Here is a 19129-nt window from a genome sequence, read left to right on the forward strand (position 1 = left end):
CCTCCTCGAATAGGTCAGCAATAATGCTTAAACGATTCAGTTCAGGACCACTGCAATTTGCTCTAGAAATAGCTTGATACTATAATCGACCAGTGCGCGCAGGATTCGGTTGTAAACAACGAAATCGTAACTATATTGAAAATACTCAGCACTACGCATCGTTGCAGCGGTAGCAACGCGTGCTCGTTTACGTAGATTGTTTACTGGATGTGCTTTAGGTTTAACGTTTATTAATATTACATTTTAACTAGCTTCATGCGCACCGACAAACATTCTTTTCCTTTTGATTAAATGGTTTGTTTGTTTGTGTTCTATTTCCTATCTTTTGTAAATAAGTTATGTCCTTTCTTATCTTGTGTCTTTCCCGTTTTCATATACTGTCGATCACATTATTAAACGTTTAGTTGACGTTCAAGACGAATTGTATTCATTGAGAAAATTTTTAATAAAACTCTCTTATAATATCGGTTTGATTTTATAAATGGAATCCGAAAATTTTTTAAATGTTAATTTGAAAGAAATCGTGTTTTATTTTGAAATGATTTTCGAAATATCACTGCATTTCTACAATTTCAATAATTTTTAAAAAAAATTTTAAAATATTAGACAAGTTCCATAAATGAAGTTTTCATCATTTCCTTTACAGTAGAAAGATCAAGATTAGCAGCGGCGGATTAAACGGTAGGCGGAGTAGGCCTAGGGTCTCGCCGTGTTGGGGGCCCCAAACAATTTGTGCCGATTGTGCGATTTTTGGGAATTTAACAGCAGCGTTAATTTATCAAAAAATTTATTGAAAAGGTAAAAAAATTGAACAAAAATATCTTCCTGGGTTATATAAAACATTTTTTTCTATGTAATAAATTAAATGCATAGAAGAATGTCGACTTTGTGACTTAAAAGTATAAACGAAATTGCCCCAGGACCAGGACACTAATTTTCCCGTTAGTCGAGAAAAATATCTTCAAAAATTACTAGTTTCCGAATGTATAGTACCAGGAGAGCATCCACGGAAGAGGTAGCACCTGGTACTGCGCCGTAAGGTATGCAATGTTTATACACTAACCTTGCAACCAACTTGCAATGCAATGCGCCGTAAGGTATGCAATGTTTATACACTAACTTTGAAACCACTTGCATGCACCAGCCGAGCAAGATGGCGCGCAAGATGGCGCCCAACTTCGTACTTGCATGCAACAAACTTGCATGCAAGTTCTTGCATGCAATTTCTTCAATACAAACTTGCATGCAAGTTTGCATGCAAGTTTGCATTCAAGAAATTGCATGCAAGAACTTGCATGCAAGTTTGTATGCAACTTTGCATGCAAGTTTGTTGCATGCAAACTTGTATGCATACTTGCATGCAAACTTGTATGCAAACTTGCATGCAAACTTGCATGCAAGTTTGTATTGAAGAAATTGCATGCAAGAACTTGCATGCAAGTTTGTATGCAAGTTTGCATGCAAGTTTGTTGCATGCAAGTACGAAGTTGGGCGCCATCTTGCGCGCCATCTTGCTCGGCTGTTACATGCAAGTTCTTGCATGCACCAAACTTGCATTGCAAGTTGGTTGCAAAGTTAGTGTATAAACATTGCATACCTTACGGCGCATTGCATTGCAAGTTGGTTGCAAGGTTAGTGTATAAACATTGCATACCTTACGGCGCAGTACCAGGAGCTACCTTTTCCGTGGATGCTCTCCTGGTACTGTACATTCGGAAACTGGTAGTTTTCGAAAAAAAATTTCTCCACCAACGGGAAAGTTAGTGTTTAAACATTGCATACCTCTCGGCGGTTTTTGACCAAAAATGCTGTACAAGGTGCTACCTCTTCCGTGGATGCATTCCTGGTATCGGAAATCTGAAAATAGCTGGTTTGTATGGAATTTCGTACCAGCCGACGGAAGGTTTGAGCGAGATGAAGGATGCTTTCCGTTTTATTTATATTACTTATTAGCGATCTTTCTCACGGGTTTGATAGTATGCAATGCAATAGTGATGGGCAAATTTATTCCACACTGCAGGTGTCACCTCATAAAAAACATGTTTTCCTGGTATTGCAAATCTGAAAACAATGGTCTTAAACATCAACATGAAAAGAAAAAGGATTCTACGAAATTTCGCTGATTGTTACTGAAGAAGTAGACTGATTGGAAACTGTACCTTGGGCGAAAAATCTTAGAAGGCGTTAGACTACTCAGGATTCGTAAATGTACGTAAATCGTAGAAAATCCAAGTGCTCCAAGTAGTGGCGTTATGGTTCTCCTTAGCGCATACAAACGTTTATATATAGACTAGCTTATATATAGAAAAAGGAGCTTTCTTTCCGAGACTTTGCTGGTGTTGTTAAATCATGTTTGAAGTACACCTCCTTAACACCGATAATGCCGTACCAAAATTATAGGCCCCCTTTAAAATTTCCGCCCTGGGCCTCCACTGAGGATTAGATAAGTGTCACTTCGACCGGACGGGTGAAATTGGATAGGCCCTGTCGTGTGTGTTCTTTCAAAACCATCTTTTAAAATCAAGTCTTGCATATTAGGATGTGTTAAATTTGAAACATTGATTTATTATCATGAAATACACTATATAACTAATGAAAATTCTGCGCGTATTTATAAAAAAATTGTAATATTTGTTCTTTGCAACTTATTGGAAATCTTGAGCAATGTAGAATAATCAATAAATAAATCAGCAATGTAGAATGATAATGTAGATTAACTAGTTGATACGCCATTCAAAATTTTCGAAATAATGTTTTAATTGGAGTTAAAAATAGAAACAAATGCATTTTAAAGAATTAATGAATTTCAATAGGAATAGCATAATGAAAACTGAGAAAAAGACATTTACTACACTAGACACTAGTAAGAGCAGCAAATCATTTCGTTTTGCTTAGCGGACTAGTTTTCGTTTACATCGTGTGCCACACCTTTATGCCTTTTTTTAACACTCATTCAATTATAACGAGTACAAAACTTCATTTATTTATGTTGAATGAACCAGTTGTGGGATATGCCTATATGCTTTTGTAAACCATCATGGCCTTATATTGCGTATGTTTATATTTACATTGTCTTCAAAGGTACATTATAAAGTAAACTACAATAAGTATAAAGTAATAGGTGATGATCAATTTCAATATATTTTTTTAAGTAACAGTACAAATAAAAAGTAAACAGTGCCTTACATTTCATCTGAAATCACCGCAGAAAAAAACATCGCACCGAATTTGGAATCATCTGGAAACACAGACTTCCAGTCAGCCCTGTTCAGCAATCGTAGCAGGCTGAGCTAGCCGGCCGTTCATTCTCTTTCCAATATGTCTTAACATAAACCACCAGCACCAACACACGCATTGGCAAACATTACAACAGCACGCAAAAGGGAAAAAATCTGACCCCCATATCATCCCGTACCGTATTGGGGTGTTCCGTCTTATCGTCTTATCTTATCTCGATGTTGCTAAGTATCGGCACAAACCGAGCGTAACTTAGCCCTTTCGAGGACAGGTGCCATTGCAGTCGCTAGCGCTCGGTGTAGTTCCACGCAAACGTGTTTCTTCGGTGTGCTCGAGTACAAATTTCATTAATTTGAGTTATTCCACACACCGCTTGTGGAGCAGTTTCGAAATAGTGTGAAGATTTCCATCACTCACGTACCGCGTAAAAGTGTCGTGCTGGGAACAAGGTTTCGTTTCGTGAACAATTGAACAGCAAAAATGGCTCGTGGTGAAGGCAAAGGTGAAAGTGTGGCCAGATTGTCAAGTCAAATAGCCTGCATCAAGTACACGCTGTTCTGTTTCAACATCGTGGCATGGGTAAGTGGTCCGGAATGCCTTTTTTATTAGGTCAGAATGAATGATAATGAGCGTGAAACTGCAGTCAAAATGATTCCTTTCAATTCATTCTAAGTGTGAGACGGTGAGATCATTGGAATTCGTGGAACGGATACATGCCAATGCGAAAGAATTCGCCCAGTTTATCGAGTGAATCACGCATCGTAATGGCAACATATCAGTTTCTTATAGTGTGTGCGTCTGTTCGATAGTGACATTGGGGGTTGTGTTTGTGCTCACTGTCGCTATCATCACGCGTTGTTATCGCAATGAGTGAGTCTTCCGCGATAACCGCAATGGTGAAACGTAAAGGCCCATCGCAAAGCATGAATTAGTCGCACATCGTTCTGTCACTGAATGCTTGAGTTTAAATATTTTAGCATTTCCTTCAATGAGAAGGATAAACTTTATTGAATGAGATTGTCTTGGTACTAATATTACTAAGGATCACTGATTTCATCATGTTAGAAGCATTCATCAGCTTTTAACAAATGCAATCAATTTACATTTCCATTAAAGACTGTTTTACTTTCTCGACGCTTTAATTTTCCTAAGGCTACCAATACTGTCCAGTTGTTCTTTTACACCTGTTAAAATCGATCCTCATTTAATGCTACCGTATCGGTGTGTTTTGCTTCAATCAAGTGCACTTCAATTTGCTATAGTAGTTTTTCTTTTATTTCGTTACTCATCCAACCATAGTCTTGTCTGGGTTTTACGATGGAAATCGATCTCCGAGAACTGCCGTGCTGTACTTTATATCGTGATTCACTTTTTCGTTCGAGCTGCCGCTTCCAATCTTTACCATCATGATTGGATTGGGACTGAGGGCCATGAGCAGTGTCAGAGTTTGTTATGCATTTTGGGTTAGGTTTTTCTTTTCCACTGCGGTATTGTTTCTACCAAACTACGTTGGGGGAAAGAAAGTGCAAAGATAGTATTGGATAAATGTGAACTCTATGCCTGAACTGAGAAGTACTGCACGAAACGTCGGGTGTAATTTTTGCAACATGCACTCAGGAAATATCTTTCCCGCAGAGTGGTATCCAACTCGAGGGAAATTCTCGGACCCCCCTAGGACTGCTTTACTCCGTTTTTCCGTTTTGAGAGCAGGTTCAGATTTCATGTAGGATAATTTGCATGCTGTAATGGTGCATTTTAATGAATCGCAGAATATCTAGCTCAGCAAAGAGCACCTCTTCAAGAAGAGAAGTAAGTACTCTGGACTGTTGATGTGTAAAGTGCAAGTAATAGAATAATGCTCGAAATAAGAGCTTCAAATCAGTGATAAAACAGCGTTTTTATTGGCATGTTTTCCTGATAAATCACTAATACATGATTACTGTGAATAATGTTTCGGTTGAAATATAACTTAAATATTTACATTTTTTCATCAGGAGCCATTCAAATTTAGAAGCTATTACTAAGCCACACTCATAAAATAGCAGCTTTAAAGATATTAAAGAGTCTCTAAATGTCTGTACATTAGACAAATATCGCACCAATGTGCCATTATGAAGGCTTTCTAAAGAATCAAATAGATTCCAGAATGTCGAAGGTATCCCCGCCTGTAGCTGAAAATACCCTTCCCTGCAATGCAGCATTTCCATGCTCGCTTTGAGAGGATTAAAAAACCAACAACTCACAACACGGATATAAAATTGCCGAATTTATGATGAAAACCATAAAAATATCCCTCCTTTCCTGAGCGCTGCCGGTAAGCGAACGCACACAAGCGCAATTTCACCCAAAGGGGGAAAGGAGTGCAACACAGTGTAAATAGAGGGAAATAAATATTTCTTTCCACCGGGGTGCTTCCCCAAACGTTGGGAAGCCAACCAATGGCAACACAAAAAACAGGAGGATAATTCATCCATTTCACCGGCTCCCACATCGCGACGGACCGGGATTCCCTGGGAGTCGTTGGCAAATTTCGACAATCCGCAGAAAAGACAGACAAATCGTTCAACAACAACGCAACCGATGGAAACCGTGGGTGGCAGTGGGTAAGGGTTTTTCGGAATCCCAAATATGTTGGCCTCAAAATGATGGAGTGTGTCTCAGAGCATACGGGCGGTGCAGGGCATGGAATGGACAGGTCGTGGGTGTGGAATCTGGTGAGAGGAGAAGCTCGATTTTATTGCGTGTCGGAAGTAGGGTAGTAAACATAAAATTTACCATACCTTCACGCCTCGGTTTCTTATTGGTGGCTCAAAGTTGTACACACACGCAGAAGTGCTACGCGCAACGGGTGCAAATATTTGGGAATACAAAGAATCATTAGTTAATTGTTTTTTTTCTCCATTCGTGTTTCCTTCCTAAACTTCAAATGAAGCATATCATACATTTACATACAAATTTCATTAAATTAATAACATCAGTGAGAATTCAGTTCAAAAATACATTTTGAAAAAGTCAGACTATTTTCGTTAAAGAAATAGGAAAATTAAATTAACTCATTGGAAGATCACTGTTCAATTGTGTTCCTTCAATAGAATTAAAGCCCACGCCATACTTTCCAATTTCCGCTATTTCGCTACCATTTCAAAGCGATTTGCAATAAGTCGTTCTTTATTTCTTTTCCGGCGTTCTTCTTCAACCGGTGTATTGATTTCACATTTACGATTCCGTACTTTGGCAGTAGTTTGGTTGCTTTCAGCATAATTAAAGAACAAAATCTGCATCTTGGCCACGAGGAGTTGGTTCCCGAGGGGAAGATGGTGGAAATTTCGTACAAATTGATTTCTCTTTGTGCTCCCGAGGTCAACGATTGCTGGCCAACGTTCGGATCTCACGAATGATGATGGTAATGAGCAAAGTGTAGCACCAGTAACCTCTGAAAGGCTCTCCGCCAGTAGTACGGTCACCACAGTTGGCTATCGGTGATGGTTTACATTTTCAAACAGATCGAAAGAAAGACGAAACCTGCTCGGTACATTACCCACCCCATAGTCTATTACGACCATGGAACCTTCCCATGCACCGAACAAGTACAGCGAAGTGTACCAAGCAATAACTCGAAGCCACGAAAGATTGGAAAGGAAAAATAGCAAAAGAAAACATCCATTTCCTGAATCCGACTATACTGGACGGACCGGGTTCTGGCACAAAGAGAACAAATTAATATTAATTAGAGCGAACAAGTGAAGTGACAGTGCTTGCGGGACAGTGGCTCCGGTGTCCGGGGGTTTCAAACGGAAACGGATGGGTTTGTCGTAAGACACTCTCCGCCTCCGAGCACTCGATCGCTACCGCCAATTATCCAGCGTATCGTTCTCGGTGTGGTGCAGGGCAGGATCGGGTGGTAGGATAATTTTCCTTCATTAAGCGAAGAGTTGAGCGAATAGTAGCTAGATTTAAAGTACAGTCTATCTGTTTTCCTTAAATGCATACGTTGTCCACCATTAACGAACAATTATGCGAGGCATAAATTAATCTTGGAGTTAATGTTTGTTCAAACGATGCGGAATGCGAAGCGATGGGGGTCATTTTCCTGTGAAGTTGCTGAGTGGAATAACTTTGAACTAGTGCTATCTATTGTAGATGGTGTGTAATTTAATTAAATTTTCTCCATCGTTCTCATCGTTCTTCGAAAGAATCATTAAGCACAGGCTGACAAAAGCTTGTACTGCAAAGTATCAACACTGTTGAGTAAATCTTGACTCAAGTTGATTAAAGGTAATTCAAAAACTAAGACAAAAAACCATTTTATTGTTCTTCGATTTGTTTGTGTCTGTTTTCTCCTTAAAATGTACTTTTTAAAATAGTTCATTTTCGTAAAATTTTGCTTATTTAAAAATTTGAGATAAACTAAATGTATGTTACTCAACTATAACTTAACACCTCAATTTTGTACATCGAATCCAATTAATCTTTCCATTGATACTTATTCTTCATTTTAAAATGTCCAATTAAAAATCAATAATTAACTGTTTCTGTACTGTACTTTCCCCGAAAGGAAACATAGAATGAACATATCATTATTCTGTGTGAAATAATTGTTAGATAAATTTAGAATAATCAATTCATTGTAAATCTAAAAGATTAAAAAATGATCAATCAAAGAAAAGAATGGCATTACACTACAGTACATTACATAACATATATTTCGTCATGTTTTACTCACAACTTTGATTCTTTAACCAGCCTTCTGAGGATAAACAAGTTATAATTCAGTATAATGATGCACCGTGCGTTAAATTGCACGATGCTCTAGAATCACTAAGGATTCATGTCTCCTTTTATGAATAACAACTTACTAGGTCATGACGGCCATTTCTGGCGTTCAAGACTTATTTTGCAACATAGCCAGATAGTCAGCCCTTGAACGTCGCATTCATGTCTTAAAAATGAAATAAGTATTATGCGTTATTTATTATTTATTATTTGCGTTTGAGTAAATAAGTTTTATACTTAATCCATACGCCACCATAAATAACATAATACATTAAAATAAACACAGCCAAATATTGATTTATCACACAAGGCCCACTCCAACAACTCCTTCTGCCAAATCAACACAACAATTTAAGAAGTAAGCGTGAAAACTATCTTCTACCAGATCGTGTGGAGTGTTAAAAAATGAGGAAATTCACACCAAAAAAAAAGGTCTTTTCCGATTGAAACATTAAGATCATCTTCATGGATGATCGAATCAGCACGCTTGGCTCACTACACCAAACCTGCCGTGGTAAGTTTTTGTTTCCGCTGTCCAGTTGCCAACTCAGAGAGACTTCCTTCAACAGCTCGCAACAACACGGGTATGGTTTCGCTGACACAAGCTTCTCACTGTTGATAGCGTTTCATTCACGCAAACATAAGCCCGGTTGGGGTCAGGCAAAAAAAAAATTCGAAACAAGAGTATAGTTCCGCGGCTGAGCCACCACCACCCTCACCGGCCATTCCATGGTTTGTTTCGGGTTTTTTATCTGTCCATTTTACGACCAGTACAACTGTTCCCGGAACGAGGCCACTGGTTCCGAAATAAAGTGCAAAGTGTACAGCCGATTTTCCCACCATCCCTAACTGAGCTGTTCTCAGGATGGGAAGATGGCGCGAAAAGAAATAAAAGTGGTGGTTGGCAAACATGGAAGCAGAAACTAAAAACAAAAAAAACACTACAAAAGTTCTGCCAAAGTTTCTGCCACAGTGCGGGAAAGCTCGTGTGGTGTTGTGTGTAAAGTCAGAAAGAAAGGAAAAACAGAAACTAGCAGGAACCGAAATCACAACCCAACAGGCGAGTGCAAACTGAAACAAGCAACGTATCTTCGTATATTGTCTTTTTTACATTTTTGTTTCTTCCTTCTTTCGTGCTTTTTCTATTTGTTGCGTTGTTTTGTCCTCCTTTTTTTCAAATTTAGTTGCGCTCAGTTTTGAACCTGGTTTTTGTTATATTACATTTATAGCTTCATGTACTATCGCCAGTTATATTTTCATACACTCCACGCTCACACACTCTTGCTATCATTTCCGGCGCTGTGGTGTCTGTTTTTCTTTTTCAAACGCTATTTTCAGCGTTGGGCTCGATTTCAGAATCGGAAAGTTTCTGATTTTTTCACACCACCCTTTCGTGACCCAGTTAGCCCGAAGCGGAGTCACTCAGACGCTTCTTTCATTCTGTTTCGTCCTTTGCGAACTTCCGATCTCAGCAATGGTTTTATATGGTGTGAAAATTTATCATTCCTACGTGATCTTCGTCTGTTTCGGAACGGTGTTGCGAGGAAGGTTTCGCGCGGAAGGTCTTCGAGGAGACGATTCGCGCCATACTTGCGGCCTAGGTGCAGTTAACTTTAGCGTTACCCCGGCAAGCGCTCCGAAATGAGGCAAGAATGATGCTCTCGTGCAACAGTGCACTTGTGCGGTGTTTATTTTATTTCTTTACTTACGTTCCGCAACCCGCTTCGCACGATCGGAGAACGGGCAAGCAGCAAAAGGGCAATCGGTAATGTGCCTTGGCTACATAAACTTGTGGCCGTCACGGTTTCGGTGTTCCGTTTCCGTGGCTGGTGAAGTTTTAATTCAATAAACTTTAAAGTCAATCTTTTTTGCCGCATCGGGGTGCTACTTGTGCGTCTTGTAAAAAAAAGCAACCGAACAAACACAGACCAATGAACGCGTGTGTTGAAGATGGCAATAATGTCAGAAATAATCTGAACCGATACACATTCCGAACGGTGCGGAAAAGCACAAGGAAGTCCGTCCGATTCTATGCTTCACGGCACGAAAAAGGGTAATATACTCCTTTTAGTTGCTATTTTTCATTTTAAATACTTTTCCCAGCTCGTAAACAGGCTATTTTTCATCATTCTCCCGGTTGATATATCTTAGCCAAGCTTCGCAAGTTTTGCAAACAGAAAGCAAATCCAATTACATACAGTCGAAAGCAATTAATTTGAAGTAAACCGCTCCCGGGGAACACGTGCACACCCTAGAACTGTCCGAGGGACAAAGCTCATCATTCAACCTCCGCCATGGAATCCTCGCATGAAGGCGTATGCATGTGTGCGAGAAACGTATTAACGAAAACTTGACACAAATATGAATATTTGTGAGAGAAAATTTGTCAAAACCATCCTTTCCATCCCGAAACAGTCGGGCATGGGTGGAGAGTTAAAATATTTAATAAATGTCTCCCTGGTGTCCCTGGAAATAATGGTCCTACTCTAGTCGGTTGGTTCATTCCCATCGTATTAACATGGAAGTAAACCAAACAGTGTAAACCGAGACTATTTCCACGAGAAGGATATGAATGAAGCGGCAAAGTGGAATGTCCCTCTTTGTGGCTGACCGTTCACAGGCTTAGGTATGTGTGATTGGTTACAGCACACATACTACTGTGACCGGAATATACCTTACCATATTCCTTTGGAGTGTTTTTTTCGTGTTCCGTAAGGGATTGAAAATATTTCATAACGATGAAATTCCTTCCTTTTGCCATTTTATTTCGACAGAAGACAGAAAAGTTTCGATTACAAATGCCTTCGGAGTTTAATGTTTCAAGAAAACATTATGTTTGCTATGTTCTTGATTTCAGACAAATGCTAATAGTTTTGAAGTCATGAGCAGCACTAATTGGTCTTCATTTAAATTTGAGCTGTAGATATTGAAAGTGGTTTAAAATATGTTCCGTTCTTTTTTTAAATAGTTTCTCTTTTCATTGATTCACATAAACCAGAAATTTCATTTTTATAGGTTACGATACGAAATATGTTTATTATATGAAAAATATAGGTACTAGGACTATTATTGTACAACCCGATTATCATAATCAAGGGAAAATATAAGTAGAGTTGGGTGCAATAAAAATCCGTGAATATTTCTAACTCATAAATTGATAATATCTCTTGCAATAACGGGGCTTTTTATTACCATGGCATAAGCAGTATATTTCAATTATACAATTATAAGAAATACAAATAAATCGTTTCAAATGGTACATATATTCTGCAAAAACCATTAGAAAACCATTAAATCCCACTTATCTTTAAATTGGATCCTAAAATATAAAAATCATTAAAAATTATAAATTACCATTTTATACATAAACATAGAACTCTTTAATTTTGAATAAGAATCTTTTTTCATTATTAATGAAAAAGCACTTCTGCTTCTACTTAAAATAATGCAAATAGGATTGAATATTAAACTGACGAATAAGAAAACGTAGAATTCCCCGAAAAAAAAACTAGAAAAGACAGCACAGGAAAATTCCTAATGAAACAGTATTGAATGCTTATGAAATACCGAACAAATACAACAGTTTAAATAAAAAAAAATAATAAAAGAACCTTCAAATTAGTAGTTGATAGAAGATTGAAAATAAAATATATGTGTATCCATTTTTGTTCACACCGAATTCAATATTTCCAAACTCACAATCATACTTGTCTATTCGTAAATCATTCGTTTAGTCGAATCGCTTCTAAAGAACGGCTTAATATGTAACCTTTAACAAGTCGTTCGTTGTCGTCACGATACTGCCATCCTGTGGGAAATTCTATTTTTACTACCGCTCCTACCTTACCAGCCCTGCCATCATGTTTGAGTTTCATCGAGACTAAGATATACACGCACCCACACACACACACACCTACCAGTCACATAGAACGTTAACGCCAAACGCTGCGTTCCTGCAAACCCTCTCCCTAGTGACGGCGGTTGGAAAAAGGATACTAATGAGATTATTCCATTAGGAAGTTGCTGAAATTGTGCGCCGTTGACGTTGAAGGGAATTTAATGAGTGAACGAGCGCGGTGCGCATTTTTACTAACCATTATCCAGAAGCGAGCAAAAAAATACGACGCACAACCGGAGTGGGAACAAGCATTTCGCTTAACAGCCCCAGAACAGAACCGTGGGAGATTTTCGGCATCCTTTTCTGCTGTACCGCTCGCGCCGGCGACACCAAACAGCGACGGAAGAAAGTGTGAGAGTTTTGCAAGAATTTTAATTTCCCATCAAACCCTGGATGGAGAGGAAAGGGTGCTTGAAAATGGTTGCGTGCGCCATTTGCTTATCGGTTTCGGCGGGAGTGTGACAGTTTCAACAATCAAGCCTTAAAAGCCGCGCACACTCTGCTCGTGTGATCCGTATGCGGCTCACGTCCCAAACATGTGTCTCGTGCTGTGCGACCACACATGGCAACCATTTGTGTGTGTGTATGTGTGGACGGAGGAAAGATGAAGGGTATTTATGATTTATAATTCATACGCAAATGAGTATCCCCGGCGTGTCCTGATTTGCCCCCTGTTCGTCCCCCAGATACGTGCCAGTTTCTCACCCGCTATTTGTTGCTTCGTTACTACGCAGTTTGCTGGCGCTGTTAAAATGTGCCCTCGAAAGTAGATCGTGTGAATATTCGCCCACGCCGACAGGTCTCGGTTCCGTAGGGATTGAATTAACAGCGCTTAAAACGAGACTCGTGTCGCAAAAGTTGAGAGAAAGGAAAGCACAAAAAATTGTTCTCGCTTGTGGAGACAACATTTTTTGCCCATCGTCACTCAGCGCTTGACCGCAATGTTAGACCGAGTGTTGGCAGATTTGCACATGCTTAGAGTTGCTTTTATTTTCCCATTTCCCGCTACGCCATTCGGGTCGGAATGGCATCTGTAATTGAGGCACTCGGCAGAAAAAAGAACACAACCATTGCAAGCGTTATGTAAAACTGCAGGCACTTAAAAAAAAGCTCCATAGAATTGGGCAGTGTAAAAGGAATATTTACGCTTAAATGAACCTATCGAAAGAAAAGCTTTCTGCAACGATGAACCACCCGGGGAAAGCTTGAGTAATTGAAAGCAATTCTATTTAGTTTCAAATGGGCAAATTGGGAGAAGTTTGTTGGTGTTTGTTCGATTGCATGGAGTTGCATGGACATTTTGAGGGAGTTTATGGTGCACTTAGGCAGATTAAACCACAATCCGATTTGCTGGGAAAACCGTAGTGTTTAATCGCAAATACGATTTGCCCAAAAATCGTATCTTTTTGTTGATATAGGGCTCAATAACTTCATACCAACCGTTCCTTAAAGTAGACGTGCTAAATGCAATCTAAACTGTATAAAACTCATTTAATTCCGCTTTGCTAGATGATTTTATAAAACTGTTGGCATAATCAAGAAAATTCAATTCAATTAAAACTTCCTACCTTACCACACGGTTACGCAATTAGGCAACCGTAGAGCTACGCAACCTTTGACTACCAAATTCGAATGGTTGTGTGTGCATTTACCAAAATCATCACATTTTCATTAAGCATCACACATTGTTTTTCGTAAATTACTAACAAATAGGAACTAATTCCCTTCAACGTATCATTCAGATTCGAAGGCTTCTTTCGCGAACATCATCAATAGTTCGAATGTGTTGGGAAATATGGGGTAATAGGACGGGTGGCTTAATGATTACATTCGGCACCGAGTAGGAAATTTATTCACTTTCACATTTCGTCAGCATAATTAATCTGAACGCTTCATTCGGGTGGTATGTGAAGAGCCTTCAATGATGGCGTCATCTGGCTTCGAAATACCAATGAGCTGAGGTTTTGATTTTCTCAGAAAGACAGTTGGTTGTTTAAATTGGTAAAGCGTACCAACCGTGGTGATAGTGGAATAAAATACGCTTCCCTTTGTCAAACTAAACGCTATATTGTTAAGTTGTTTCTAGTCATTATATATGTTGTTTGATGTGCCACGAAAAGTTACTGATATGAATTACCTAATTCTGTCAAGCAGCATTTAAAGTTAAGTTAATAAACTTTTTCCAACAGACTTCTGAAGCTCTTTTTCTTGAGGGGAAAGCTTAAGGGAGTGAAGCTATTTTATGACGGGAAAATCAATAAAACAAAATAATGTATTCGAATGTATGCTCAAATGTTATTGATTTATATTTACGGCCTTTTATTCAATTTTTTGCTGATTTTGACCATAGTGTCACTATACGACCAAAACCTGACATATTACATTCGTGGTCGCATCAGAGTATAAAAAGTGAATCATTCCCACATTGAAATGGGAAAAGTTTTAGTAACTCACTTTTTAACAAAATAAACCACCACTACACGAACATAATTCCTCCATTGCACCATTACATTTATCATCTTTACCACAGAAACCATACCGCCATTATTTGCACAGTAGAACAATGGTGATATCATTAAGTGGTGGTTTTAAAGAGAGAAATGTATTTTATATCATACACATTGATGTTTTTTTTGTTGCAACATCGAATTTTGATCTTTCGAAATATTTACGACATAGTGCAAATTGTATTATACCCTCATTAATTGCCTCACTATTGGCACACGTGCCCTATAAAACGAATGATTTTCTCACAACTGTGTAACAAACGTGTAACGTCAATTATAATACAGGCGAAATAATATCTTGGCTTATTTAGTGAAACAAGAAAAAATCTAATGAGAGCTTGAATTAGAAATCTTCAGTTAAACTTATGTTTCTGTGCTTGATTTATTAATGACACATTCCTGATAATTTGATAATCATGCCATCCTTGGTCATATTTAAACGCACCATAGCTGGTACATTCGCTCGTTTATAGCGATATATTGAAAGGCATGAACCATCGAGACCGATATTTTTATTCCATATCGAAGTATCGACATGTATCATAAAGGGTTGTAGTCTTGCATTCGCAAGAGTGGTAAAAAAGCAGCACGTACACAAAAAAAAGTCAGCTGCTACTTTCCCTACCCTTCCATGTCCAGCGTAAAAAAAACTGGAGCTGGGATGAAAAAAATGCGCTGGTAAAACTAAATGGAGCATGGGATTTTTTATTTAACTTCCATAGCAGCACACTTTTACGACCGACGACGACTATTAATGCCAAGCCGAGGAACCTACGCACCTTTTGAACGGGAAGGAAACAAAACGGGGAATGCCCTCCATTTCGAACCCCTGTCGCAAGCTGTTGAACGCATCTTCCCAGCTGGAACGGTTGAACGGTGGACGGACGCAGACGAATTGCTGATGGTCGAGATCCATCAAGTCGATTGGTGCCTCGCAACAAGTCGCATAAATGGCCGATCGAAGGATATTTTCAAGGATAAAATGTGCCCCGAATCCGGGCACCCAGTACGACCGAAACCCGGCCGATTGGCGGGAGACGCCTTACAGGTGATGCGCTGCGGCATGCTACGGTATAAGCGCTAGAAAGAAAAAATAAGGGATCGCATTCCTTTTTGAAAGGCATTTTTCTTAAGAGCCTTTTTGGGACCGAAAAATTTTACGACCAAAATGGCCCGCATGCTCCGTCGATGTACCGGGAGATACATGGGGGCGCCATGCAGTGCGGGAACCATGTTCGGCAGGAACCCCATTGAGTCAAGTAGATGTAAACAGAGGAATGTTTTACGGTAAAACTGTGCAAAGATAGTCGATGCTTGTTTTCTTCCCTTTCGCTACGGCCGTTTGATGCTTTATTTTACCCAGATGGTCGTTGCTGTCGTCCTTTTTTTATTATTATTTTACGTTAAAAGGTGGACCATGTCCCTTTTTGTAAACGGGGTTTGGCCACTGCAACCGGGGTGGTGCGCAGCGGACGAGCAGAAAAATTCAATTAGTATAAAAGCCGTCAAAAGGATTGAAAAGTTTGCCGAAAAACTTTATCCACTTGCTGGTACGGGGTTTGCATAAGCGGTAGCCGGTGAACATTATGATGTGGCGAATGATGAACGCAATGCTGTGGGACAAGCCATACCAAGGCGGGTTTCATTTTGTTTTCCCAGTTGGGTGAATGGGAGAGTGAACAATACAATATAATTTTAAAATGTGAATAACGTAGTGAAGTGGGCAATTCGTTCGTTTGCCTTTAATCTATCTGCCTGGCTTACGATGAAAGTAATTTCAATTGCAATGATTGTTTGTTGCCTATTTTATCAATTACCATGCAGTGTACCGCTATTGCGGGGATTGTTGAAAAGCTTGATTAATTAAGCGCAAAGTAAGGAACTGTCTCAAGTTGTCGGTCGTTAACAAAAAACCTTGTTAAGACTCTTCAATGGTTCTCGTCGAGAAAATATGTCTTATCATTCCATCGGCTGTGGAAGAAGGGACAACAAAGTGCAAGCTGAATAGAGCAAACAAAGAAAGAAAAAACAACACCCGAACTCCAACGCTTCCATGTGACAGCTGCAGCAGCCACCGATCTCTTTGAACTGCTGTCCCCAACAAATGAATGCCTTATTCCAACGAGGGTTTACTTTGTTGGTCGAAGGTTTAGCAAACAAAATTAGCGAAAAAGTTTCGCCTGAATGCTGCACAAACCCGCAAAGTGTTGGTTCGTGTGTTTTTTTCTTTTTTATTTACTTTTCTTTTACTGTCTCTCTTCAGTTTCAGCTTGGTCAATGAACAGATTCAGTTTTCTTGTGTTTTACCGTCATACTCGGTTCGAGTGGTACTGGCATCGAAAGAAACCAACAATAGAATCTGAGGCGAAAAACATCGGAAAAAATTATCTACAAAAAGTGAACTGGAAAGCACCTTCAGCACGCCCATCCACGGGACAACACTTGACGGTAGTTTTGTCTGGCTTGTACTGGGTTTTCCACACCGGTTGTGCTTTTGCTCAATTTTTTGTTGCTGCTGCTCGACACTCGAAGTCCAACCACAGTCTTAGTTTCTGCAATAGTGCTTTCGTTGTTTCAGGTTACTTCTTTTACCACACTAACTGCACAAAACAATAATTTGATTTGGTTTGGCGTGCTGTATTCTGCCAGCATTCCCTTTTTCTTTTGTTCTTTGTTTTTCTACCGCTTTATGGTTGCGGTTTACTTGGGTAAAGATTTTTTACAGTTTCTTTCTTTTACACGGGCGCATTTTCGTTGCTCTTCAACACGGTTGAATACTCAGTCAGAGTGAAGTATAGTTTTTAGTTGCGTGTCTCGATGAAGCATTGTGCTTACATTTTGGAAAGTTTTACAACGATGATTTCTGTTTCTTTTTGTTCTATTTTCTTTGTAACACTCTTTACGTATAGTGGACCTGGTTTTCAGCAATCAAGATTACTTAATTGACTTAATTTCAAAACTTTGAACACTTTGGTTGAAAAAAGGCGATTGGTAATAGTTTCGCTGTTTAAATTAAGTTGCCAGACATTTGAAAGCTCGACTGAAAATAACTATCGGTATTAATATTTTTAAAACTTAAGGCAGTATCTAACACAACTATTGTTAACTAGAAATTGGGTCTAAACTAGAATACCACTCCATTAATACCGCTATGGGTGTTAATAAATAGTTTAATTACATAACTGAACCTGTTAATAGAATTTTAAAATATTACTATTCTAAAATCAATAACCAATTTTGAATATTGTACATTTTACATTTTACAAAAATTCAACAAAAAATGCATTTTTCTTTAATTTAATTATCCTGTGTAATAAGCAAAAAATCTTTAACGATTCTTTTCGACGCAAAGCTTGTAAAAAATCTACGATTTTCATTTAATTTCGTATCGCTTCATCTCAACCATTTTCATAGCTCTCTCTCTCTTTTTTGTCAATACACAGTTATTGACTGAAAGTATTTTCTCAATAGCAAATGCAAGGATCAAACGAATTGTTTAGTATGGTATGTGAGCACGATAAGAAACACAATTTCCGGTGCCTGAACAAACAGAGACTGGTCGTTTCCGTACAACTGCTGCTAGGAGACAACAAAGCACGACGAGCAGAAAAATAACAAAAAAAAAACGCAAACGATTCGTCGAACGCAGTACATTTTGCTCGAAACATTGGCATTTGTGTCTGCACGACTAGAAACCAATAAAATGAAATTAATCGTAAAACACATCGTTTCTTTTATTGCGAATTGCGGTACGCTCAGGATCTCATTTGTCTGTTTATGACATTTTTTCGGCTGTAAATAAACGGCACCAGCCATCAGTCACAAGAAGTCGAGCACCAACAATTTTACCGCTTTGACATTTTACATGTTCATGGACGATCAGTTGATGGATTTGAGAGATTTGCAGAGGAAGCTATGTTAATGTTTCTTATTGCAGGTGATTTTTTTTTATTTTCGGTAGAATGGTCATGGAAAGGTAAAATTGAATAACACACTAATTTGTACATTGATTTGGGGACCATAACAGTTACAAAATATCAGGAATAAGGAGCTACGATATGTGAGATGGATCGCATCAAAATAATACCATCGGATGTTTCCCCGATTGAATGATTTATGGAAAACAAAATGTAATTTATAACTCAGAAATTTTTTTCGTAGTTGGAATACGATTTTCAAGAATTTTCACCAAACGAAATTGCAATCGCGTTTCATTGAAATTACCGTCGCACAGATCGTACTCAGCATGCGATTTGCCAGGAAGGAACAATTTTGACAGCAGACTCAATATCCAGTCTCATCCGTTGCATTTGCATTTTCCTACAGAGACCAATATGGCAGCCGTAACAGTTGTAGCTAGTTGGACAAATGCTCTTAAATATCCTCGAATATCCTGACCACCAGTTGGTCGTGACGTCTTGACACTGACAAGTGGAGTTCAAATTGATACATTGAATGGAAATAACGCGTGGTTACAGTCAGTCTGGATAAACGGATACACACCACGATAGGCGTCGATATGTTACACGAGCCTACCACGCTGACTGTAGTTTCTGCGTACAATTTCGCTAGCCCCAGAACTCCATTCACTCCATTCAAAGTGCCATGTGAGAAGGTTGCTATCCGTACATCGTGTGTAAGTGTGTACGGGTTGTAAATGGTGTCGCTACGCGAAAGCAATAATTTTGGACACCGGTTCGTTCTTACCGTTGCC

General features: G+C 38.9%; 1 protein-coding gene across 1 annotated transcript in view; it reads left to right on the forward strand.

The window, feature by feature from the left end:
* Window positions 1-3563: 3563 nt before the first annotated feature.
* The window catches only part of LOC128297709 (tetraspanin-2A), a 43256-nt gene continuing 27690 nt past the window's right edge, over window positions 3564-19129 (forward strand). The window contains exon 1 of the mRNA XM_053033395.1: window positions 3564-3816. Within this exon, the coding sequence (XP_052889355.1) occupies window positions 3718-3816 (99 nt within the window). The 5' untranslated portion in view covers window positions 3564-3717. The remainder of the gene's footprint in view (window positions 3817-19129) is intronic.

This window comes from Anopheles moucheti, chromosome 2 (assembly GCF_943734755.1).
Source record: "Anopheles moucheti chromosome 2, idAnoMoucSN_F20_07, whole genome shotgun sequence".
NCBI lineage: Eukaryota > Metazoa > Arthropoda > Insecta > Diptera > Culicidae > Anopheles > Anopheles moucheti.